The 27,106-nt window shown below is 43.3% G+C and overlaps 1 protein-coding gene across 6 annotated transcripts in view; it reads right to left on the bottom strand.

Annotated features, from left to right (window-relative positions):
* Window positions 1-27,106, bottom strand: part of FBXO25 (F-box protein 25) — a 76,052-nt gene that overhangs the window by 42,697 nt on the left and 6,249 nt on the right. For 5 of the 6 annotated variants that reach the window (XR_016440290.1, XM_090033053.1, XM_090033069.1 and 2 more), the window contains exons 2-5: window positions 24,559-24,702; window positions 16,127-16,230; window positions 13,811-13,860; window positions 7,689-7,781 (exon numbers count right to left, since the gene is read on the bottom strand). Coding sequence is in view for 5 of the 6 variants with exons in the window: in XM_090033069.1 (XP_089889195.1) it covers window positions 7,689-7,781; window positions 13,811-13,860; window positions 16,127-16,230; window positions 24,559-24,702 (391 nt within the window). In the remaining variant the exon portion in view is untranslated. The remainder of the gene's footprint in view (window positions 1-7,688; window positions 7,782-13,810; window positions 13,861-16,126; window positions 16,231-24,558; window positions 24,703-27,106) is intronic. The other variant, XM_090033078.1, reaches the window with a different exon arrangement.

Genomic DNA, 27,106 nt, shown 5'->3' with positions numbered 1-27,106 from the left:
ATTTTAATTAAAAACTCTGCTTGCAAGTCCTGAGACAGCTAGATGAAAATGGGTGTAAGTTGCTGACAAGCATGGTAATTTACTTTCTCAAAACAAAGAATACTACAAGTCTGCCCTCATATCCACTATTTTGATTGTACTCTACATTCTGCTCACTCAACCCTCAAGTAAGGCGAAAAGCTTTCCTCATATAGGTTGTTTTGGTATCAAAGCCTTTATTAAGATTTGCAAACACTGGTTAAAAAATGCTACTTCTCAGAGAGTAAGCTTTTTAAAATGTATTACTCATTTGCCAGTCCAGAAACAAAACAACCATTCTGTGTGTACAACATATAAAATACAAGTGTACAGCAATGTACATTAAAAATGGAAGAGAGGCCAGTTTCACACCATTAGTTTAGGTTTTCATGACGGAAGTTATGCATGAATAAAGCAGATAATTCCTAATTTTATATTTTCAATTTAAAAGAGCATCAAATGTTAGCTAAATGAAGAGAAACTAAGCCTGCCAATGAAAATTTATGTCTTGTATTGATTACTGAAACTGCAATCTGACAAAGTACTCAATTTTCATTCAGTAGAAATAATGCCCCTAAGCCTTTCTCTGGTTTGACAGTGCTCCTTTTGGCTGTAAGAAGGCTATGTCCTATATATTCTGGAAATAGATTTCCTTCCATTTATATTTAAATAAGGATGCTGAGCTTAGATATTAAGACCTCTTTCCTGGCATTTCAAAAGCTCTTAGTCTGATCAATAATTTAGAGCATACCTACAGTTCTTCAGCAATTTGCAAATCCAAATAAGCATGTATGCATCCCTTGATTAGTTTAAAAAGCTACTCATGTCACTCAAGCACTTATTTGTAACTCAACATTAAAAAATGAGGGGGAAAAATCCATTGGACTTATTTTAATGAATAATTTTATTTCAGTAAATGTTAATATGCAAGTATCAAAGCAGAAAAGAATTTTAATAAAGGCAAATATAACCACCAAATAAATGAGTTTAAACATACTGATACACATGCATAATTACTACACAGAATAAAATACTGCAAACACTTTCTACACTGCATTTTTAATGAGGCCAAGTGGCTTGTTTATGTTTTAAAAATGTACTTTATATCTAAATACTACCTTTTGGATCACTTGAAAATAAAATCAGGCTGAAAAAAGATCAGTACCCAAAAGCATACATGTACGCAGGAAAAAAATTAACCTAGCCCTCGTTGAGATTAATAGGGCCCTGCATTGGCGTCTATATGAAGCCCTGAGGATGCTAATGTGGTAACTATGCCATCAGGGGCATCCATGCAAGTGGAGCAGCTTGCTGGATTGAGACTTAAGACATAAAAAGTGCTCCAGCAATCAGTAAGTTTTTAAAATACATTATGGTGCCTTAAGGGTGCGGCTGGTGACCTATGAAACAGATGGGGCAGGTGGAGCCTCACACTGGGAGCAACCCAGGCCTAGGGTCAGTGAGGATCTAGTCAGGGAACTTTTGGAGGGACTGGACATATTTAGCCAGTCCTGACGATCTCCACCCCAGAGTGCTGAGGGAATTAGCTGAGGTCATTGCGGGACCCCTGGCACGGCTATACGAGTACTCATGGTGCTCTGGTGTGGTGCCAGAAGACTGGAAAAGGGCCAATGTGGTTCCCATTTTCAAAAGGAGGATGGAGGACCCGGGAAACTATGGGCCAGTTAGTCTTACCTCAATCCTGGGTAAGCTTTTTGAGAGAATTATCCTGGTGCAACGAGGGGCCAACGGGGGAGATTATGCTTAGGGGTAACCAACACAGGTTCATTAGAGGCAGGTCCCATCAGACCAACCTGGTGGCCTTCTACAACCTGGTCACAAAATCCTTAGATGCAGGAGTAGCAGTGGATGTAGTCTTTCTGGACTTTAGGAAGGCCTTCGACATTGTCTCTCACCCCATTTTCATTAAAAAACTAGGCGACTGTGGCGTCAACACCTACACAGTCAGATGGATCACTAACTGGCTGGAGGGCCGCACCCAGAGAGTGGTGGTGGACGGGTCATTTTCGACCTGGAGGGATGTGGGCAGTGGGGTCCCACAGGGCTCGGTCCTCGGGCCCGCACTGTTCAACATCTTCATCAGTGATCTGGATGAGGGGGTAAAAAGCACCCTGTTCAAATTTGCTGACGATACTAAGATGTGGGGAGAGGTGGGCACACTAGAAGGCAGGGACAGGCTGCAATCAGACCTAGACAGGTTACAGGGGTGGACGAATGAGAACAGAATGGGTTTGAACACTTACAAGTGCAAGGTGATGTACCTGGGGAGGAAGAACCAGCAGCATACCTACAGGCTGGGGAACTCCTTTCTCATCAATGCAGAGGCAGAAAAGGATCTTGGAGTCATCATTGATGCCAAGATGAACATGGGCTGACAGTGTGGGGTTGCACTCAGGAAGGCCAACCGTACCTTGTCATGCATCCACAGATGCATCTTGAGCAGGTCCAAGGTGATCCTCCCTCTCTATGCGACACTGGTCAGGCCACAGCTGGAGTACTGCATCCAGTTCTGGGCACCGCACTTCAAGAGGGAAGTGGACAACATGGAGAGGGTCTAGACGAGGGCCACTTGCATTATTACGGTGCAGCAGGGCAGGCCCTACAAGGAGAGGCTATGGGACCTGAACCTGGTCAGCCTCCAAAAGAGGAGGCTGAGGGGGGATCTAGTGGCCTGTTACAAACTAGTCAGAGAGGACCAGCAGGCACTGGGGGAGTCCCTGTTCCCCTGAGCACTACCAGGAGCGACTAGAAATAACGGTCACAAGCTGGCAGGGGCTAGATTCAGACTAGACATCAGGAGGCACTACTTCACTGCCTGGGCGGCTAGGATCTGGAACCAACTTCCAAGCGAAGTGGTGCTGGCTCCTATTCTGGGGGTCTTTAAGAGGAGGCTAGATGAACACCTTGCTGGGGTTCTTTGACCCCAGTACTTTTTCCTGCCATGGCAGGGGGTCGGACTTGATGATCTGCTCAGGTCTCTTGCAACCAGACCAACTATGAAACCTTGTGCAGCTGGGGACAGTGGCGCTGCACAGGGATTCCTTGCTGCTGCGAGCTGCCCCCCACCCCTCACCTCTACTGCCCTGGCGATGCACCCCTGCTTTGAGAAGAGCAGCCCCGTGCTGCTATCCTCACAAACAGCTCCATGCACAGGGGATGCATTGCCAGGGCAGTGGGGGGCAAGAAGCGGCTAGGAGGACGTTTTCTGCACAGCTCCTCTGCTTCCTGCAGCACTGGGTTTTGGGAGGAGAAGCAAGGTGGCAGGGAACAGCAGACCCCCTGATCACCACTGTTCCCTGCTGTCCTGCTCTTCCCCCCCGACCTGGTGTTGCAGGAGCAAAGGAGCAGCGCACAAAACCTCCTCCTTGCTGCTTCTTGCCCTCCGCTGCCTCGGCGATGCGTCCCTGTGCATGGGGCTGTAGTGAGGGTAGCTGTGTGGGGCTCCTCAAAGCAGCAGCAAGCATAGACAGTGCATCGACGGGGCAGCAGAGGGGCAGTTTACAGCAGGAAGGAATCCCCGTGCAGCCCCGATGTCCCCAGCTGCACTGGGTTGTGCCCACCGGGCTCTGGAAGCCCCGGAGGAGGGAAGCAGGACGGGAGCTGGAGCCCACAGCCTGCACCTCCCCAGGTACAGTTCTGGGGCACATGGGTCCCCCCTGTCCCCTGGGAATGCACACGACAGTGAGGTGACAGGCCCTCTCCCTCCTCTGGATGAGCCACCTGCGGCCCTGTCCTGCTCCCTGCTGGGGTCATGCAGCCAAGCATTGCAGCTCCAGCCCAAAGCCCCACCTGGCTGGGCAGCAGCCCGCCAGCCCTGCCCAGCTCCTTCTCTACAGGGGCCTCAAACCCCCTTTCCTCCATTTACCTGCTGGAGCTGCTCTGCAGGCTGCCTGGGGCCAGTGCACATCTCTGCATGTGGCACCCCCTGTCTTTCCACCTTCATAGATTCATAGATGTTAGGGTCGGAAGGGACCTCAATAGATCATTGAGTGTGACCCCCTGAATAGACAGGAAAGAGTGCTGGGTTCAGATGACCCCAGCCAGATGCCTATCTAACCTCCTCTTGAAGACCCTCAGGGTAGGGAAGAGCACCACCTCCCTTGGGAGCCCATTCCAGACCTTGGCCACTCTAACTGTGAAGAAGTTCCTCCTAATGTCCAGATGAAATCTGCTCTCTGCTAGCTTATGGCCATTATTTCTTGTGACCTCCCGGAGCGCCTTGGTGAGTAGAACCTCACCAGTTCCCTTCTGCACCCCCATGATGAATTTATAGGCAGCCACAAGGTCGCCTCTCAACCTTCTCTTGCGGAGGCTGAGGAGGTCCAGTTGCCCTAGTCTGTCCTCGTAGGGCTTGGTCTGCAAGCCCTTAACCATACAAGTGGCCCTCTTCTGGACCCTCTCCAGGTTATCCACATCCCTCTTGAAGTGTGGTGCCCAAAACTACACGCAGTATTCCAACTGCAGTGTGACCAGCACCAGATAGAGGGGAATTATCACCTCCTTGGTTTTGTTTGTCATGCACCTGCTGAGGCATGATAAAGTGCAGTTAACTTCTCTGATGACTTCGTCACACTGATGACTCATGTTCATCTTGGAGTACACTAGGACTCCAAGATCCCTTTCTGCTTCCATGCTACCAGGCAGGTCATTTCCTAGGCAGTGGGTGTGCTGGACATTTTTCCTCCCTAGGTGCAGCACTTTGCATTTCTCCTTGTTAAACTGCATTCTATTGTTTTCTGCCCATTTGTCCAACCTGTCCAGGTCTGCCTGTAGTTGTTCCCTACCCTTCGGTGTGTCCACTTCTCCCCACAGTTTTGTATTATCCGCAAACTTGGACAGAGTACACTTCACTCCCACATCCAAGTCACTGATGAAGACATTGAAGAGCATTGGTCCAAGGACCGAGCCTTGCGGGACTCCACTACCCACGCTCTTCCAGGTCGATACCGACCCATCCACTACCACTCTCTGGGTATGACCCTCTAGCCAATATGCCACCCACCGGACTGTGTAATCATTCAAGTCACAGCCTCTTAACTTGTTCACCAGTATGGGGTGAGATACTGTATTGAAGGCCTTCCTGAAGTCTAAGTAAACGATATCAACCCCTACTCCTGTGTCCAGGTGTTTTGTAACCTGGTCATAAAAAGAGACTAGATTAGTCAGGCATGATCTACCCGCTACGAACCCGTGCTGGTTTCCCTCAGCATTTTTAATTTTTCCTGCTGGGCTCTCACATATGTGAGCATTCATAATCTTTTGAAAGGCTTTGCCAAGGATGGAGGTGAGACTGACTCGCTTATAATTGCCTGGATCCTCCTTCCTCCCCTTCTTGAAAATAGGGACCACATTGGCCCTTTTCCAGTCCTCCGGGACCTGTCCCGTGTGCCACGAGTGCTCAAATATTCTTGCCAGTGGCTGTGCAATGATCATCGGCCAGTGCCTTCAGTACCCTCGGATGGAGCTCATTCAGGCCTGCCGCCTTAAACACATCAGTCCTTCCAAGTGTAACATCTCAGGGTCAACGCTTGGTAGTCTGGCGCCCAGCTGTTGCCTCTCTACAGTGTGAGACTTGTCTTGCCCATTGTTTAGGAAGACTGAGGCAAAGAACTCATTGAGGAGTTCAGCTTTGTCCTCCCTGTCACTAATTACTTTTGCCCATTCAGTAGTGGTCCTATACTGCCCTGGGCCTTCCTTTTACTCCCTATATATCTGAAAAACTATTTTTTGTTATCTTTAACTTGGGAAGCCATCCTCAGCTCCATGGTAGCTTTGGCCTTTCTAACTGCCTCCCTACAACAGCATGCTGAGGAGGCATACTCCTCTTTAGTAATCTCTCCCTGTTTCCACTGCTTATATGCCTCCCTTTTTGCCCTTAGGCTGCTCTGGATTTCTCTGGTCAGCCAAGGAAGCCTCTTGGCCCCCTTCCCCCTTTTCCCTCCTATCAGAATCGTCTGCCTCTGTGCCCAAAGGATTGTTTTCTTAAGGCACAGCCACCCTTCCTGGGCTCCCTTCTCACCAAATCTCCTACTCTGCAGTGTATTACTGACTAAACGCCTGAGTTTGCTGAAAGCAGCCTTCCTGAAGTCTAGCACTTCCACCCGACTAGTTACCTTACCCATTCTATGGCTTATGATGAATTCTATTATTTGGTGGTCACTGTCCCCCAGGTGACCACTGATCTGCAGGTCCCCTATCATGTCATCCCCTGTTGCCAATACCAGGTACAGTAAGGCATTCCCCCTAGTGGGACCATGTACCTCCTGTGTCAGGTGGAGGTCCTGTACACAGGATAGAAACCTGCTTGAATGGTAGGCATTTGCTGTCTGCGTCTCCCAGCAGATGTCAGGGTAGTTTAGGTCCCTCATGACTACCGCCTCCCTAGTCTTTATGGTTTCTGAGAGCTGCCTCAGGAGTTCCAAATCTAGTTCTTCCCCTTGGTGTGGGAGTCTGTTCTTCCTCCCAACAGCTCTTTACCTGGCCTGGGGTGTCAGTACAGGTGCCCTGCTGCCTGCTTAAACAAGGGGTTATTGCAATCCATTCTAACTGATGAAGTGTTTCTACTGCACATACACTACTTGGGCAGCAAGATCACCCTGAGGTGCTTACTGAGCATACTCAACTTTTTGTTGTGTATGCGTAGTGCATGAGCATAATCATGATCATGACATTGATCATGTCGTTCTAAAACTGGTGAGGTGGAACCTGAGCACCCCCTATTGACTGGCTGCCACTGGTGCCTTAACTAGGTTATAGCAAACAGAAGTAACAGAACAAAGAGCAATGTTCTCAAGTTGTAGCAAGGGAAGTTCAGGTTGGCTATTAGGAAAAAATAGGATCATAGGATCATAGTAAGACATTGGAACTGGTTAAACAGAGAGGTTGTGGACTCTTCATCCTTGGACGTTTTTAAGACTTAGCTACAAAAAGCTTTGGCTAGGATGATCTAGTTGGGGACGGTCCTACTTTGAACAGGGGGTTGGACTAGATGATCTCCCAAGGTCCCTTCCAACCCTAATTTTCTATGATTCTAAGTATGTAATTTCCAAATCTACAATAAGACAGTTAAACTTTGTTCCACTGCATTATTTCTGAAAAAGCAACCACAGATTTGGCAAAAACACCTATGGAACCTGATTGTGAAAGGAAGATTAGAAAATTGTAATAAGTCTTGGGGCTGTTCTCAAGACTCTAGGGGATATTTCATAGAGGTGCTGACATACGTATCTTGCCAAACATTAAACTAACCTGCAGTTGTAAATATATCACAATGTACAGCATGTTGGTATTTGTAATTATATTCATAGTATGTTTTAGAAATTTGTTTAAAAAAAAATGAAAATGCACAATGAAAAACAAATCACAGAAACCATTGCTAGTATTTCTTTGTAAATCAATCAGCAAAATAAGTATCACCCTATCTTTTCCAGCTGAGAATTTTCATGATATAATACGATCGATCAGTTGTCACCAGCAGTTTAGTTAGTTCACTGCATATATAAACATTGAATATGATATAAAAATAATACTTCCTTGTAAAGACCTTATATAAGCAGTTGTCAACCACCACTTGAATTATGCCAAATGTTTTGTGCACATGGAGATACATCAGCAAAACATTTATGAAATATAACTTAAAAGCAACTTACTTTGACCACATAATTAAACCTCCTGATGTCCTGAACTGCGCTTGAAAAATCTAGACGATTAAAAGCTTCTCCAAGGGTGCAATAACCATGTCTCTTGAAAAAGAATATAAAATGTAAGTGGAATGAAACAAAAATTGTATTTGCTTCTCAATCACAGAAGTCCCAATTCACAAAAACACAAGCATGATTGCTAAGCAAAGCATACACATAAAATACCTTTTTGGAATACGGAAGCGTCCCATATCCACATCTGCAGTTGTTCTTGCTGCCTTCCCTGGCAGGATGACCCCTGTCTCAGGAAGGCCTGGGGAGCATTTCCATGCTGCTCATCTATTTGTGATCCCCAAGAAGAGTGAAGAAGCAAAGAAGCCTACAGATATTTGTTTTTCAGGGAGAAACTCTCTTGGGAGCAACCTCTCCTGGGTAAGAAATGGATTATTTTTCTCCCAGAATCACTATTTTCCAAGAGAAACTGTAAACACCTGAACCCTTGTGGTTTCTACCAAGAGAGCTGTGATTTTTCCAAAAGAAACATAATACCTGCATGTAGCCTAAAGCTTTATCTTGTGTGTGCTAAATCTCAGGATGAGTAACTGTGGGCTTGTGAACACAGCCTGTCCTTCTGCTTTGTGATCACACTGCTAATACAAAATAACCAAGACTTTCACAGCGAATTGTCAAATAAAAAACAAGCTGTTCAGCTGCTTGCTGCAGCTTTAATTTTAATTTCACATCTGTGATCAGCTGGAGATCACCAACAGTCCTGCACAGCTGATAAGAGAAGCGGTGCCCTTTTGAAGTAAAAGCTGCAGAAACCCCTCAGTGGTCCCAGGCACAGTTGGCTTCAGCAATATACGCCTCCAGATAATCCATAAATCCTCAATTTTGCTGGGAGTAAAGAACTTAACTCTGTGAAGTATACAAGTTCTACTGTACTAACACGGAGCTGTCATGCTGTCTGGGTTGATGCTGTAGTTGTTCACAGCTATCTTTGTGCTTTTACATGCAAATTCCCAAGCATCAGAAATCTAGTCACTCTGTGCTCATGTAAGACAGGACAGGACAGACCTTAGAGATTAACTGGTTCAGACAGGCATATGCTTTCACAGGCAATCAGTTATTTTCTAAGGTCCCTGGCAAACAGTACACTTAAGATGCAATTAGCCAGTTAATTGTGTGTGTCTTAAATAGTAACCCAGCCACAAGTTCAGGCAATTAATGGTGCAATAAAATGGGAAATAAACCACATGAATTATCCCACAGAGTATGTGCAATAATGTTGTGGCCGGTTTCCATCATGCTTTAAATTGAACGTATGGCAGAGCTATGGGATGGACCCCAGTGTGGTCTGGGGGTAGGACCCACAAACAGCTGATTGTTGGTACCAGCCACGGGACTGCACAAGTTCATTGGGCACCTGGCTTTCTATCTGCCAGGGCAAAAGAAAGCCAGGATGATGATTCCAGGCTCCCCCTACACTGGCAAGTAGTAATGGCACTATTGGGATCTGATCCCCAATGCCAAAACTGTGAATTTGTGGCATGGCAGGAGTTGTGATTTTTGGGATTGGTGAGCACATCCCATTGCTTCATTAAGTGAACATGTACCAGAGAAGCAGGGGCCTATAGTGTCACCCAACCCTGCCTTTTGCCTGCCTTCAGATTAATAGTTAACTACTTCTCTATCCTCATGTAAGAGTTGTAGGATAACCTGTCAACCTGTCTGTTTATTCTTGGGATAAAAAGGAAATGATATAGGCCTGCCAAATTTTCCTGGCAGTAACCAGGATGCCAAAAGGCTGGATCATCCCCTTAATTATGAAGAGCAAGAACTGTTGTTTCTTTTTTAAATGGAGAGCAGCATTTCTTTTTGGTGCCTCTGCACAACATGGTCCAGAAGCATGTTGTTAATGCTTCTATTGGGTAACATCAGTTTGCTAATGACATGCAGCATGCAGATCAATTTAGAATTGAAAAAGAAAAAAAAATCTACATTTGGTGCAGTGGGCACTGATGCCTGCAAAGCAATTACTCCTATGCTGTTATGCCGGCTTATCAAAATTGGAAATATTTCTAAAATAACTGAATGGTTTGAACGGATGGGCTTCCTGAATTGTACAGACATATGCGATTCATATGCCCAGCCTATGCCTACCTTATTAGCAAGCAAAAGGATACTCTTTCTTCTCAATTGTGCTGCTGTCACTTGTGGGTGACCTTGGTATATTTATGAGGACCTAACCCAGATGAACGGAAAAGATGCATACACACGTTCCTTAAGCCTGGTCTGTTAAGCTGTGGGAAGTCGGTACATTGTTACTCTAACAATCAGAAACTGGTTTAGTGCCAATCTGACTTTCATTCCAGCCTACTGCAAAATAAAATAGATTTTTTAAAACACAGTAATAATTCCAGATAGCCTCAGTGATTACTTACAATCTTGGTTTGGTCACTTTTCAGCTTATCTGTCACAAGCTACAGAAAGATTTCCTTGGCATAAAGGAAAGTTTTAATTCTCTGCATCTCTGAAAGACTAAAGGATGCTATTTTATATTCATGTATTCAAACTTCTGGCAAACACTGGGGCTGAATAATAGTTTTTCATACTGAATTGGAATACAAGGCAAGAACCTCAATGCACTGTACAAGTCTGATATGTGTACATTATAAGATTTTCTTTTCACCTTTATTGAAAAAAGTAGCAAGTATCATCAACTGCCCTAAAATGGTAAAAAGATGTGCAAACAAAGAAAATCTTTTCACACTAATAATATACGTAGCCCTAATGAGTATCTGTTCCCTCTCTGCAGTAGTGACCAAGGAGGAGCGCAAATCCCTTTCTGTAAATGGATGAGGGCCCAGAACTCATTGCCCATCTCCTCTAAGAGCTGCTCTATATGTTCTGCATGTAGTAGCTCTGAGGCGTTCTGTAAGGTCATCAGTCATAGGGGTTTGGTCTCCTGGAACAGGTCTCAGGCATATCCCTGTGAAATCCCATCCCTGACTTCATCTTACCATCATGGTGAAGTTACTGCTAGTAGTCCTTTCCTAAATCCTTTGTTTCCCCAACTAGATGCGTTTTCTGTTTTTTGGGAGTGGAAGAGTTATTGCACCTCTATTAGAAAGTCAACTTACTTCTGTTGCTTCAGTATCAAACTCAGAACTTTGTCACTGGGTGTATATACACATGCAATTAGCATGGAATAATAAACTCCGATGTAGTTTACACCAGAGTCAGCGGCTCCCAGGTGCAGATACATCTGTGCTTGGGGCCGCAGCAGTCAGAGCTGGGGTGGAGCAGCTCCAGGCTGGCAGCAGGTTCCGAGGGGAGGGGGGAGGGGCTGGCTGGCTGGGGCACAAGGGTGCTACAGTGTGGGGCTAGCAGGCAGGCAAATCCCACACTGTAGCACCCTCATGCCCCAGCCAGCCTTGGTCACTGTCTACACGTGCACTGAGGCAGTGTAAATTACTCTGCTGTAGGATAGTGTTTAACCTGAACAGTATACCCTATGGAAGAGTTAACTGATTTCCTACATCCTAATATGAGTGCACATGTAGATGGTGATGCTTTACTGTGGAGCTAATTAGTCAACTTTGCAGTAAAGTGTACGTGTAGGTGCACCCACTGACACCAAATAATTTCATAGGGTGTCTATACATGTGCAGAGAGGCTGCTCCAACACACTGTAATTACAGCACATCGGAGAAGACTCGATCAATTGAATCTGCTGAAACGTGGTAATTACCATGCTCCAGCAGGCTCCAGAGTTACACGTATCAATGTCCCCGCACTGAAAAATGGTGGCAGGGGCATTTTACCTAAAGCTTGTTCAACAAGATTTAAAGCAGCCTCACCACCATTTTTCAGTGCGGGAAAGCTGATGCACTTTAGAGCAACTCCAAAAGCCATTTTAATTAATTAAACTTCCTCCCCTTCCCCCCCAACATGTATAAACAGCTGTAGTTCCTAGATCATGCCTTAAGTCACCATAGCATTTTTTCCTACCTGGGGGAGGGGGGACGGGAGACAACATAACATACAAACTGCTGAAATTACGGAACTTTTTCCTGCTGAGAACTTCTCACTGAGAATTCAGAAGAAGTACAGAATAATTCTAGCTAGCCATATCACTTTTTGATGGGGAAGGAGGCTAGAAAATACAATAGTAGCTGTCATTATATTGCCTCTTTTTCAGGCTACAAAAGGTTGTGCTGCTTCTGATACCAGGACATAAAGAGATTAGCAAAAGAACAGTTGTTTCATGCTAAATAAAAATAAATAAATAATAATTAAAAAAACCCTCTCTCAGTGTCTTGTCACAGAGACCGACCTAACAAATTATCAGATGAGGCACATTACAGTGATGACAAAATCACCGTGTTTTACCAAGCAGTCTTAGAGAACACTTAGGCTGCCTATACATATATATATTTGGGGGTGGGTAAGGATTTTTTAATTTAAAAAATGGCTCCCAGAGAGCTGCTCTAACTAAAATGCTTCATTGTCACATGTATTAAGCTCCTGTGCATTAAAAATGGCCACAGGTTGCTTTATCTAAACCTCATTTGATGAAGTTTAAAGTGTCCCTGCAGCCATTTTTAAATGTGCAGGGGCGTATACATGTGAAGGTGAGGCCACATTGGAGCGTTCTGTGAGAATGTGGAGCAGTACATGTATAGGCAGTCTTTGATTTCATAACAAATGAAAATTATTTTATTGCTTTCCAGAAACAAATGAAGATTGGATGAGCAGTAAACCAATTTCTGAAGCAGCAGACCCTATACAAATCTTAAAATGCAAGTTGTCAAGTATGGTCAAGCACCTTTAGACACAGACATTCAGTTTGGTCAGAATATAACCACAAATCTTAACTTTGTTTACATTAAATACCTTTTATTTTAAAAACCTATTGTATTCATCCTCAAAGTGTGAGCATGTGTTTTCTCTTCACTTGTCCATCATATTGAGTGGCACGATAAGGAGAGTAAGGGAATAGGATCAGTGTGGACAAGTGTAATGAAACAGTCTCCAAGAGCAAAAGAAGTTGAAGCTAGGATTGGGGTAAAGAATCTGCTAAGGTATTTCATAATGAGCTCTTTATAATAAAAGTGGTAGCTCCTGTCATACTAATCTAAGGTGCCAAATCTTTCACTGCTTCTTCAGTGCAGGAAATTACTGCACAGTGCTTTACCTAGGTCAGAGGATGAGTTTCTGTCAGAATCGAGATGGTTTCCCTGGCTAGTCAACCCACCTTCCCCCCCGCCAACCTCAATGGCTGTGTTCAATGGGAGGGAAGGGCTGAATCTTCATAGAAATGTCCCATACTTCTCTCAGCTTCACACATAAAACCTTGCTGAAATAGGAAGAAATGCAAGCAGAGACCCCCAAAGGGACAAGATGTCATGCACAAATCAGAAAATGTTCTACTTTTGGTATTCCAGTAGCTCAGTTTTAGTCCATTTATCTTGTACCTTTATTGACGAGATTTGAAGATTACAAGAATACAAGATTACAAGGATACAAGAATCACACAATCAGCCAGAAGCTACTTATATATGCTTACACCGAATTCATTGTTCCTCTTTGTAGCCTTATAATCAGAGTTTTCTTGCTTCAGCTGTACAAGATTCTAGCCTATATCTACAGCCATGTGGTTGCATACAAATACACATGTTCTTCGGACAACTGTTCTGCTGCTTCAAATACTAGAGCCAGATAAAGCTGCACAAACTGCAATCAAAGCAGGACTATGGGCATTGAACAAATGGATACAAAAACAGACCTCCAGTAAGAGGTCAGGGCACATGTAGAACAAGTATATAGAAAGGTAACAGAGAAGCATGGCTGTCCAGTGGCCTTATGCAGCAACAGCTACTCATGACAGCATGTTTACTGCGTTAAATCTGTATAACATGCATTAAAAGCCATATTATAGCCTGCCCATAGGCTCAGATCATGGACTTCCTTGCTCTGTGGTATGCATCTTGTTAGAGATGGAAAGCCAGGACTAAGACGCAATTAGCAGGCAGTGAAAACAAAGCCCTCAATGTACTACTTATTATGTGTAGTGTTCAAGTATATATAAGACCTGCAGGACTAGATGCATGGCATAGGACACTTACTTCTCTGGTGCTCTCTTTATGAACATAAATCCATTTTTCACGATAAAAACCTAAAACAAAATCAAATTCAAATACCTGTTTTAACTTTCATCATATTGACTATATTTATTAAAGACAAAGTTAAGCAAATGATCACTCCTGATAAAATTTAACTTGTTAAATTCTTATTTGCATCAAAGAAGTTTTGATTGAAGCCAGCTAACAAAGGTTTGAAACAGGGGGAGGAGGCTGGGGGTAAACTTTTCTTTACAAATGCTTATGTGCATTATCTAGTAGATTCAATAAGAAAAAAACCAACATTTTTAGCTTGAGAAATCAAATACTTAGAAGCAAGGGAATGCCAATTTTAGGGCTCCTGGTACAATCCAAATTGCATCCCTGTATGCATGCATCATTGCCACCTTCCCTACAGGGCTCCCACCTCATTCAGTTCATATGCTCTCCAGGTATAGGAAGACTCTAGGTCTTCATGTGCATTTATACACATACCTTTTTGTCCCATGACACGCCAGAGATCCGCTGCTTTGGAGCAAACTCAATTAATTAAGTCTGCTCTGCACGGTAGCTGATGTGAACTGCACTGTGCCACATGAAGTTATATAAGCAGCAAAATGAGCGTCAGCGGGTAGAAAATGGTGGCAGTGCACTTTTGAACTAAAGTGCCTCCGATGTGTTTTAGTTCAAAAGCCACCACCGCCATTTTCTCAGTACTGATGTGCATTTTGCTGCTTATACAACTGTAACTGCCACTGAGCTGGATGCTTTTCAAAGTGCCAGCTGCTGTGGTGCATGCATGTGTACAAATGCCCCTTGTTTTCTGCTGTGCTGTCCCTTCAACCGGGAGCTTTCTATATGTCCCTAGTGTTCAGTGTTCTTCCTCTGTTCCTAAAGGGTTCTAAGCAATAGTATCCTACACCTGTAGGTCTACTCTGTGCTCTCCAGATCCATTTTATCCTTGACTAGCCAACATATTCAGCCTTTTATATTTTTTTCTTGTTTTTAAAAGGGGGACAGATTGAGGCCCCTGCAGTGAGGGAGGGAGTGGGGCTGGGGCAGGCACTGCATAGGCAGAGAGGAAAAAAAATATTTGAGAGAGGGGCGAGTGCTTGCTTCCTCCCCTCCCGCACTCTAGCAGGTAAGTCCATGGGGAAAGGGGCAAGGGGAAGGGACAGGGCGGGGGGGCGGGCAGATCAAAACATCCCCTCCCACTGCCATTTAGACCCTCCCAGTTCTGCTGTAAGGGGGTAGCAGCCAATCATAACAGCAAGCTGGGGTGGGAGGTAGGGAGGTGCTGTGGTGTGCTGCGTGGGGCCAGTGGTACTTAGCGTGTCCCTCCTCCTCCCGCTTCCTTGGGTAAGAGGTGAACGTGCCAGGGGAGACGCCGCTGCTGTGCCCTGGGACACACTCCATCCCCACCCACCTGCGCATACCCCCTACACTCTTTCTAAGTACCCCTGGGGATACGTGTACCCCAGCTGACAACCCCTGCTCTAATAGGTCAGGGCACGCAGACAGACATTTAAGGCATTTTTACATGTGCTGTGGGATGTGGTGCCGGGCGCTTTAATTAGTGAGCTGCACAAATTAAAAGCGCCTGTGGTCACGTGTATCAGCATCACCACATGTCCCCATACTGAGAAAATGGTGGGCAGGCACTTTGAACTAAAGCTTATTGAACAGGTTTCATTTCAAAGTGCCTCTGCCATTTTTTCAGTGCAGAGACACATGGCAATACTGATACACATGATGCAAAAGGCTGGTAGATTAATTGAGGCTGCTGGATTAATCAAGTCTGCTCTGACATGCCGGATTTCCAGCACACCAGAGCAAGCTCCATGCATGTGTATAGGAGCCCTGCGTCTTCAGTTTTGACAAGCTGCCATGTAAAGCTGTGCTGTTTGAAAACAGAGTCAAGTAAATAGGGATGCCTGCACTACATCACAATCAAGCCTGAACTATTTTGCTAGTGGTCCCCCCCACCCAACCTTTAAAAACAAACAAACAAAAAGGTCCTATAACCTCCATTAATTGTACTTTAAAAATTTGGCATGTGGGTTGCCTTGAGATTATTAGAAGTGCCATTGCATGAATAATCATAAAATCCTAAATGCATCTTCTTTGGCTCCATCAATATCTGATGCCACACGATTAATAAAAGTTTAGAAAAGTTGTACCTTTCATGTATCTAAAATGAATTTTTGTACAAGTATAAATGTTAGTAAGTTACGTCCATATAAGTGGGTTTTACAGCGATATTTAGGTACTTTAGTTGGTTTGGAAGATATGCCATAAAAGTAAAAAGCAATCTAGTCTTACATTGTGAGTTTGCGTTATTCCTAAAGTGGTCTTTTTTCCTTTTCTTGGCTGCAAATTCACAATCTTCAGTAGTGTATATGTCTTCATCATCAACTGTTAAGATGCTGAAATTAAAACACACACAAGCATAGCTCAAGATCCATCTAATAGTTAAACATTTGCATCTTGTTGTAAATACACTGCTGTACTGCGAGATGATGGACATCCACCCTTTTTAGAAAAGAATTCCCTACATCCTGTAACAGGAATTTCCAAACTTTTCCCTTCCAGGGAGTAGGAGTACCACTTCCTTAATTGTGAAGCTTTTGATCACCATTTCTTATATTCATGCTCGTGTAGTTAGCCTGCGGTCCAAGAAAAGCATTACTTGCCTAGGAAATTTATACAAGAAAAAGACTTATTTTAATTCAACTTAGGAAGAATTAATGAGGACACAGCACCATATCATCAGCTAACTCTAGAAATCATTATTACATACTGGACCATTATTACATTGATGGATCATTTTTGGGACTTCTGCAAAACATCCAAATGAAAATTCTGGTTGCTTAAAAGACAACACACACTTTTGTGACAAAAACCAGGAAGCTCAAAAAAAAAATCCAGTTTTCTGTCCGTAAGCCAGCAGTGTACCACTGCAACGTCATTTTTGCTGATTAATTTTCTCAAAGAGCTATTGGTTACAGCAGAAATTAGCAAATGAAGATCACAGCCCTATCTGTTTTAGACAACCATGAGTATAGTGAGGACAGCATAAGTATACTTGAGGACTCCCTTATTTTCGTTGCTTAAGGAGAGTTAGAAGTATAATTATCCTCAAGATGTGGAACATGAAGAAATATGAAGAAACATTTTTTAAATGCCACAGTTGGGCTGCAGTAGGAAATGGATGTGTTAGTGAAGCACTTTGAAATAATACTTGATTTCTTTCATATTATGGCAGCTAGCTAAGGTGTAAAACAGAAGAGCTGCTGTAAAATGGGAACGTCCTTTATATAAAGGACCTGAAAATCAAAAACAGTCCACTACTGTGTTAAGGGAACGTCTACATGGGGACATTCATGAAAGTGACATAACTACCATATCATAATATTAATATGATATAAAATATTGGATGAATCCCTTTTAGTTTAAACTTTTAAACTCCTTAGACATAAATAAGCTAATCCAATTTAGTCGCAGCCATTGCTGACTTCTGCTTGCCTCAGCTTCACCTACATATTATTAATTTTAGTTCAGTTATTAACCTTAAATGTGATACTAGACACTGAGGATCCTTAAATATAATGCAGATACATGATAGGAGTGTGTATGTGTACATGTATGTATTGGGTGAGCAAAACAGGAATGCAATAGTAAACACAGGCTTAACAGGAGAAGGCTCTCTCAAATCAATAGATAGGGGCTTTTCCAAGCATGGATAGCAAGTGCTGTGTTTAAATCAGTTAATCCAATCCTGGAAATCTCAAATCTTGTCTTCTTCCCAAAAGCATTATCCAGGCTAAAGGGGTTTCCTTTGTTCCTGCACATCCATTGTCATATCAACCACACACAAACACCCTGACATCTCCTTCCCATACCTGCCCACAACTATAATGTCATCACTCTACCAAATGGGCACTAGGGGTCCATTTCTTACCAACATGGAACATAAAGGGTCCCAATAACAACTAGGGAAATGGGACTTTCTTTGCAGATTTTCAGTGTACAATGCTACTTCTCACAGTGTATAATGAAGAAATCGAAAGACTGCCAAATAATAATTCACAATTCTACTTCTAGAAACTGAGAAACATTCTAAGGAACTCCCGGCTACTGTTGATCTGAGAAACAAGATATAATTAACTGATATTCCTAAACTGACAAGCCTTAAGAAGCTATACAGCACAGGAAAAGCCCGCTTTGTTCTAAATGTTAGGCCACACCACTAGATGACTATACAGTATTTCTATTACATTCAGATATAATCAACTATATGTATCTACTGATTAATCAATAATCTCAAGTACTGCTCACAAGTGGAATAGTAAAAAAAAAAAAAAAAGAAATTCAACAGATTCTGAGAAAAAGATTATTTTGTTGGTACAGTCTGATCATTCTTTGCAGAAAGTTGAGGTGTTTTAACAATGCTCTCCTAATTCAGTTCTCTGTGGGAGGGTAGGAATAAAACCACCTGAAAGACTTTACAGCAGTGGCTCCTGGCAGTGATTCCCTTGGTTAGGATGGCAGCACCAGCCCAGCCCACTCCCATAGCAGGGGAAGGAGGGGGAACAGCAGCACAGAGCTGCTGGTTGTGTTTGAATGGCCGGGGGCGAGGGGCAGTTCAGCAGCACCACCTGCCCACCCACCACTGGCCAGGGCCAGTGCAGGCAGACTACCCGCCCCCTCCAAGACCATCTGTTTGGTTGGGGGTGGTAGGGAGGCTCTAACACATGGTGCTTTTTGTAAAGCACCATGAGTTACAGTGAGGCCCTGAATGTCTGTAGGTGCACAAAAGGTTAGTCTGAAGCATGCACAGAAAATGATGACCATGGGCCACTGTAGCTTCCCTATAGCTTCTCTAATAACAGTGACAAGGCAGGCATCAGCAGGTGCCAGGGCAAACCCATGTGTAGAGGCAGATTCTGTCCCTTCTTTTTCCATAAATAGAACCACTGATACCAACCAACCCTTGCCCTTCTTCAAAATATCAGAACCTAATTTCAGTTGTTCAGTATTTTCCCCTTTTGCAGCTTTGGAGAATACAAAGGTGAACTTTACTTTAAGATGCATGTTTTCTCCTTTAAAAGAAGCTTTACACAAGAACAAACTGCAACCAGTCTGTGAAACAGAATCAAAGCCTGTTAAGCTCTTGTTGGCTACCGCCGGAAAGCAGCAGGAGATCTAAGTACCTAGCTAAACAACAAAACTGGCAATATTTCACCAGCTTCACTGCTTCTCAATGTTACAGCAAATACATTTTGTCCTCTAACAGCATTAGCTGAGAGCAGGATCAAGTCCTCAGATTTCTTTCTGTTTTGTGGATGCCACGTCTCACTAAAAGAAAGCAACACAATTGGACTGCAGGGAATACTACCAATGCCGTTTTAGTCTAACAGAGAAAAGTGCCAAATGGTGAAGCTTTCACTGTTCTTGCCACACATTCACACTGGAAACAGACCAATGTGGTAAGCACTATATCCACTGCAGCACACCAGCCCGTTTTACCTGAAATGGCAAATAGGAGACCTTTATCCACAGTCACTACCTGGAAGATATTCAGATACAACCTCTACTTTCCACTGGTTCCCACAGGACAGTAGTTTCCTTAAAACTTCCTCCCCAAAGATGTTTACATCCAATACCAGATGAGTCTACAAGATTAATTTACAGATACAAACTACAACTAGCATTCAGCCAAACACATCTGGTGTCTCTCTCTTGAACTGTAAAGATTATACTCCAGATCAGATTTCCAAATACTTTTGTATCTTAGAGAAAGTGGGAAAAAATCTGCACCCATTGCACCACCCAGCATTTATTTATACGAATAAGCACAAAGAGTAAGGGGCCTCAGTTCTGCAACCATTTTATCCATCTCAGCTTTCTTTAAAAAAAAGAAAGAAAAATCAAACTAGTAAAATGTAGATGACTAGTAATAATCCTCAAATTGTTTCTGCAGACTTCTGTTCATTTTACAGTTAAACGGTTAGTTTTGCTCAGGGCCAACTGTTAAATAATATGCAAGAAAAAACATCTTTTTTTAACTTACAAGGTGAACTTTTTATAAAGAGAATTCTGATGACCAAAAGTAACCAGTATTCCCATCCAGGCTTTATCTGTACAGTAAAAAGAATAGCAGTTTTCAGATACTGAAGTAATTAGATTTTATTTTTATGCAACAAAACAAGATCAAATTGAACTGAAAAAGTGAATGGTTAACGAACTTTAACTGTCCCAAGACTAAGCAATTCCAGTTTCCCTCCTTTCCTAAACATACCCTTTAAAGAGGTGGAATTGATGTCTCAGTGCTCAAATTCCTCCTTGCTGCAATTTAACACAACGAATAGCTTCTATATAAGAGAGCACCAGACTCTGGGTTTTATTTTAATATTCCTATGTTAACTGTTAATGTTGCTTTAATACTATGTGACTTGGTTTACCTTTAGTGTGTGCACAGAGAATGAAGGGTTATGTTACGCTAGGGCTAGCTATATGCAGAATGAGACAAGATGGATCTTGATTAGCATCATCTGTCTCAAACATCTTTGGTGCTATGAGATGCTCAACACCCAGGAGGTGTCCAGAGAAGACAGATAAACACGACAATGGGAGAACACCTGGTTGCCAGCTGCTGGGGGAAGGGGAAGAGGCGGGGGATGTTCTCCTGAAATAAGACATTCTCTACTGCATGCAAATACTGAAGAAATATCATGAGTTTAGATTTTTTTTAAAAATCTGGTTTTGGAGAATACACTATCTAATTTCATAGAGCATTTTGTAGGCAGTCAAGTCAAAGACTAACTTCAACTTCAAGACTTAATCTAGAGCAGGGGGAACAATTATTTCAGCTGGAGGGCTGCTTACTGAGTTTTGGCAAGTTGTTGAGGGCTGCAAGGGTAGCCCCGCCCCTTGACAGGTGCCCCACTCTCTAGTCACCGTCTTGGGATCAGAAGTTCCACCCCCTAACCTCTGACCACCAAAAGTCCCTTCCCTTGCCCCTGGAAGTACATCTTTCAGCAAGGGTTTGCCATCTCAGAACCATTAAAATACCAAATTATATTCTAAAAATCAACGTTTACTACAGCGGCAGGCAATTGTATTGGGTGGAGGGCCGCTTATTGAGTTTTGACAAGCCATCAAGGGCCTCATGACAGGCAGCCAGGGGCAGATAAATATATATATTTTTTAATTTTTAGGGTCTCACGGGCGCACATCCAGCCCACCGGTTGCATTTTGCCCACCCCTGATCTACTACAATATGCAATCCATTGTAGTCTAGACATAAGACCGTTTTAGGCTGGACATAAGAAAAAAATTCTTTACTATGCGAGGCCCCAAGACCTGGAACAGACTCCCTCCAGATGTGGTGCAGGAACCTACTCTGGACTTATTCAAGAAACGCTTTGATACTCATCTTGCTGGGGTCCTTTGACCCTAGCTGACTTCCTGCCCCTGGGGCAAGGGACTGGACATGCTGATCTTCAAGGTCCCTTCCAGCCCTAACATCTATGAAATCTATGAATTCATTTGATGTCAAATAATATTTGTCTTAATTCACTTGTGTTTTCATAGAGTACATAGAGGTGATTATATAATAGCTCAAAATGAAGTCTTACTCTTGTATATTGTGGGAGGTGTGGGGGAGTATGGATAGGTAAGGGGTTTGTGGCGGACTGCGAGTGTGGACAGGGGTGGGTTGCTCGGGAGGGCTGTAGTATGTGTGGAGGGGGAGGGTGGCTGGGGTGTAGGAGGAGATGTGAGGTGTGCTTGTATGGCAGTCTCTCTCTCTCTCCTGCCACTCTTGGCTCTGGGACACTGGGGTGGGCCCTGTGTGCCTGCTCACCACCACTCCTTCCCCACCCCCCATGTCTGCCACTGCTGCCCTTCTGCTATTTCCCTGTCCCCCACTTGCCACGCCCCAGTTGTATGGCTAAGTCCGCAGGATGCAGTAGGAGCCAACCCAGCTCACACCGCACAGAGCTGGCTAAGAAACAGGAGGCCCCACGATGAGTCCTGCAGTCTAGCACTGCAGCCGGGAACCAGGTGGTGCTGGAGCAGTTGGTTGGCTAGCCAGCCAGCAGGCAGCCGGGGGGGGCTCCACCTTCCTCCTCACCATCACTGTGCTCCAGCACCACGTGGCTCTCAGCTTCATCGCTGGACCGCAGGGCTCAGCAGAAGCCAGCCCTGAGGACTGGAGTGATCACCTGCAGTCATCCCCTGCCTCCCTCTTCCCCCTTCGCCTCTGTGTTCTTATCTGATTTTCCCTCTTGGTCACAGGGAGGTAGGGCACAGCCCCAGGGTCACAGGCCAGAAGCCTGGCAGGCAAAGGCTTCTGATTGGGGTGGACAGGCCTTGCTGCTGCAGCTGCTTCCCCTGGGTCCTACTAACGCTGGTGCTTGTCATCTTTATCTTATTTATTTTTATATTAATATTATATTATATTATGCATAATATAATGTTTCATAAAACTCGACATATTCATATATTTATTATATTATTATCATCATTTGGAAGTGTTCTCAACTTAAGAACACAAAGCTTTAAAATTTTGTTTGAAGTCATGTTTATCAATACTGGAAACAAAGAGATATGAACATACAATTAAGATAAGCAGAACAAAGTTCCTGAGAATTTTAATGCATGCTTACAAAAACAGAAAGTTGCAATTCATATCATACTTGTCACAAAATATGCATTAAGTCAAGTAACAGAAAGTTCTTACAAGATTTATGTAACATTTTGTACACAGCATCTACTTTTTCTTCCTTTTAACAGTATTTTTCAAGATGCAGTCAAGATAATTTCTTTCAGAAAGTATTTCAAGGCAAGAATGAAGAGGGAGGTTTAATGGAACACTGTTCTGGACAAGCAAAGCTATTCTCCTCCCCTGCCCCGCCCCCCCCCTTTTTTTTTAACCCCTTTTCTTTTTTTTGTTAAACACCTATAGTAGCAAGACCATGTGAGAAAAGCAAGATGTCAGTAGCAGATCAGCACAAAGAATAGAAAGAGAGCACAGTCTGCAACATCAACTGAGTTGAGTCTCAATACAAATTTAACTCATAATGTACATCCACGATGCATACACTTCACTCTTGCCTCTTAGTTTACGACTGTGATTTGCAAATTTCCAGAATGGAGGTATGAATACACCAAGACAACCCATTTGCTTATTAATTCTCTTCAGAGCTACCACAAGGCTCTTTTGAAAATTACTCACATCTCAGGGAATTAACAACTTGACTATTAGATGCCTCCATGACATGCTATTAAGTGAGTTCAGCTGATATTCCTAGCACAGAGCATTAACCTCCACAATTACTTTTTGGCACTACTATTGTGTTTCAGATGGTACAAGAAATATATTAGAAGACTTGCAGAGCATGAGGTCTTATTTTGAAATTTTTCTTTGTTCTGCAGGTTTACTTCCTATTCCTGTTTTAAAGTGACCATATTTGTTTATATTATGGAGCTAAATGAACATAGTTGTTCTTGTTGGTATTCAGTTTAGGCTCTATCCATTTCTCTCCTGGACTCAAGGAAGGTCAACTATGAATCCAAAAGCTAGTCCAACATCTTATCTCCCATTAAAGCTGGTCAAACAAAAGATATATTAAAACTCAAACTCATATCACAAACAATACTTTCAGGGGATGGAACCAAATAGGAATAAATCGAGACAAGAACTGCAAAAATATTTAGGTCACAGAAGTTTACTAAAATCTGCCAAAAATATTATTCCATTCCAGTATCAAGCTAACTAATATATTAATCAGATTTACTTTAAGAATTACAAAGGAAGATGTATATTTTTGGCACTTAAGACTTGCCACATACATCAATGGACTTAGCATAAACATCAAAGGCATTATGCGGCAACCCGCATGCTGAAACGGGCAGGGAGGGAGTTATCAATGGTACCCAAGGGTGAATTTGATACTAACAAGAAGTGCAAATGATATTAGCTAAAACCAGGCATATGCAGATGACTGTCCTACAAGCTTCTCACAACACTGTGAATGCATTTTGACCTGTAGGGCTCTTACTTAGGATGGGCCATGACTGTCAAGACAAGTTCACTGCTCCTGACTTAATGCACACGAGTACTGTAAGTCAGGACAAAGATAAAACCAACTTTCACTTGTTACACTTGCTAGACATGGCTCAGTTTTCTTAAGTGTGATTGACAAGTCCTTTCAGTCCCGCCCTGACATGCTTGAATCACACTCAGGCACTCACTCAACATTTATTTCTAAAATATGAAATAAGTAAACCCAAATAGTTTATAAACATATTTATGCAATCATTGGGCAAATGGGCATCCCAGAAACTGGAGTTTGTTAGAAGTTATTTTTTAGGAAAATATTTTACTAACTCCCTCATTTTGTTATAGCTACATTATAAGGGATAATTTGATTTTTTTTTAAATTAGTGGAAAAGCACTACTAAACCTTAATTATCAACACTGACTACATTTGTCATATTACGTGTGACCTTTAAGTGTCCTGTGTACATTAAAACATTATTTTCAAAATACTGATTAGCACTCTTTGTCCAAGGCAACTGATTACAGTTAGGTATTTCTACTGCATACAGGCAAAAATGTATATAGCACAGAAAAAAGACACGGTGACTAGAAATCATAATTATATCTTTGAGCACAACCCCTCCTATACACCTCTCCCCTGACTTCATTGGTGGAATAATACTGGTCATTCTCTCTTGAAACTTACACAGTGTGACTGATATCACTAAGTTGGGCCTTCTCATCTTCAAGTGCTGGATCAAAAGATTCACATCGTTTCCAGCCATCTTCCGTTTTAATCCATCTCCATCCTGGGGATCTCCAGTCCTGGCCCAAAAATGGCATGACTGTCCTATAAGCAATGAGCAGTTTATTCATCACAGATGTGACACATGATTATTCCCGAAAATGTTTCAGAACCTGACAAATCTTTATTTCAGTCCCTCTTCCATTTTTGAGCAGGGAAGTTATTTTCAGGAGGCACAGTTTTCTGGTGTAAGCAATTAGTAGTGCTAACAAACAAACTGTTCCCTGTTCTCTCTTGTGATTTTTAAAGATGACATGACATTCTGGGGAATTTTTTTTCCATTGAGATTTTTTAGGTTTCATCTAGATTGGTTTCTTCCTGCTCTATTTTTGTTAGCTGTAAACTTATTATTTCTCAATCAATTACAGAATTGTGGGGGAAAAATACCAATCTCTTATTGTAGTATGAAATGCTCCCAAAGCATTTCATTTTTCCAAGACCTGTTTCCCTAAAACAGGAAAGATAAGTAATATCAAGTTCATGTTTCAGGCAAAAGCTACAGCACATACATTTTTGCATTCAGCAACTCACCACAATTTAAAACTCAGCTTGTTTATTAAAGCATTAAGAGGACACAAATCCAATTACAACTCTCCAACTTTCTGTCATTTTTAAGGTACAGTACTGTGAGGACTGACACTCTGCCTGTGAATACAATTCCTCCTTACATATTTTACACACAAAAGATTATTAGGTATGAGAGCGCAAATGACCTGGAAATGGGAGAACCTTGCAGAAACTCAGAAATTGTTAAACTGGAAATATAGTTTGTGGGGATATAATATATAGGAACCAAAGAAAGAACTGAAAAGGAAAAATATTAGAACTAAGCTAAATAAATCTTGGCAATTTTGTACCCCTCAAAAACAGAAAACAACTCCATAAGTCTTGTAAACAATATATCTAAGTTATTCAACTGATACACTCTTACTACTTAGTAATTTATTTATAAGCCCGTTACTTTGGATGCAGTTTTCATGTCGTCACAGGGCACTTCAGTGCCCTGCTCCTATAAAGAGGTACAGGTGCCAGTTGCCGGGGCAACCGCAGTTGGTCAGCTGACCGGAAGGGGGCAGGGTCTGACCTATATAAATGTAACCCGGGCTGAGGCCAGGGAGGCAGTTCCCCATGTGCAGCCAAGGAAGAAGGAGCTCTGCTAGAGTAAGCAGAGTAGGGAAGCCTGATGGCCTGAGCAGCTTCTGTTCAAGGATACTGGGTGGAGGAAGCCCCAGTAGGGAGCTGAATGATGGTTAGCCAGTTGGCTTAGAGTTTACGTTGTAGCCCAAGGGCTTGAGTTTTCCGTTTGTAGTTTTGTAAGACCGGAGGACCGGGTGAGGCTATTAGGGGTCGGAGGAGGTCTCATAGGGGCTCCACAGTAGTGTGGGGACTCCGGTGCCAGAGACGGCACAACATTCAGGGGTGCACTGACCCCAGCCCTGAGAAGGGGTGCAGAGGATTGGGGGCTAGGTAAGGTGGAGGCTGCCTGAACCCCACGGGAACTTTTAGACCCAAGGAGGGGATTTGGGGGCCAGACGTGGCTACGGTCACCTGAGCCTCAATTGAGGGAAGGCCCCAGAGCGGGCACGGTTGCGAGGGAAGGCCCTGGAGTGCACTGGTGAGGGCACGGGCAACTGTGAGAAAGGAGAGGGCAGGAAACATCTACTAGGAGCGCGGGTAACTGTGAGAAAGGAGAGATCAGGAAGCGTCCATGGGGAGCATCCGTGACGGCCTGGGCCATTGTGAGACAAGCCCAGGGAACCCATGAGGGTGCAGGCAATTGTGAAAAGCCAGGGGGCACCCATGAGGGTGCGGGCAATTGCGAGATGAGCCAAGGGGCACCTGTGAGGGCTCCGAGGGGAGAACTGACTAGACAACGTCTGGTACATCTGTGAGGCTTGGGGCGTGGCACAGGGATACATCAGGGCACCGTGTCAAAGACGACAAAAAGGCAGCCTCCCTTAAACACTAATAACATCAAAGACGTGGCAGGAGAGAGATGGTGAGGGTGTGTTGACACCAACTTGACACGGTAGGGGGCACTAGGGGAGTTCACGGCACCCCTAGGCCACGCCCCGCCACACATCTCCAAGGAATAAGATTTCAAGTCATATAGAACTTATTTTTCAATGTCTGTCTTTGGTATTCATATCTGGCAACTGTGCAGTCTATGGGTATCTTTTAATACAATCTCCCATTAACTTATGTATGGAATTTTTGACCATTACTACTACTTCTGTTGTTAATGTTATGTTGTTAATGCCTCGTAGACAACTAGATTTGGGGTAGGAATCTGACTCTAACTGCAATGCATCCCTCATCTCTTAAGGTCTACCCACCCACCATATTTCAGTCTCTTATAGTTGATGTCACTCATATTTAAAATGCTTTTTCAGAAAGTGTTTTTAGTTTTGTCTGTATCCTTCTTGTTTTTGAATTGTTAAATAGATCA

Source organism: Crocodylus siamensis, chromosome 1 (genome assembly GCF_052110815.1).
Source record: "Crocodylus siamensis isolate JL-2025a chromosome 1, ASM5211081v1, whole genome shotgun sequence".
Lineage (NCBI taxonomy): Eukaryota > Metazoa > Chordata > Crocodylia > Crocodylidae > Crocodylus > Crocodylus siamensis.
Note: the sequence above shows the minus strand (reverse complement) of the source record. Positions and strands in the feature narration are given on the sequence as shown.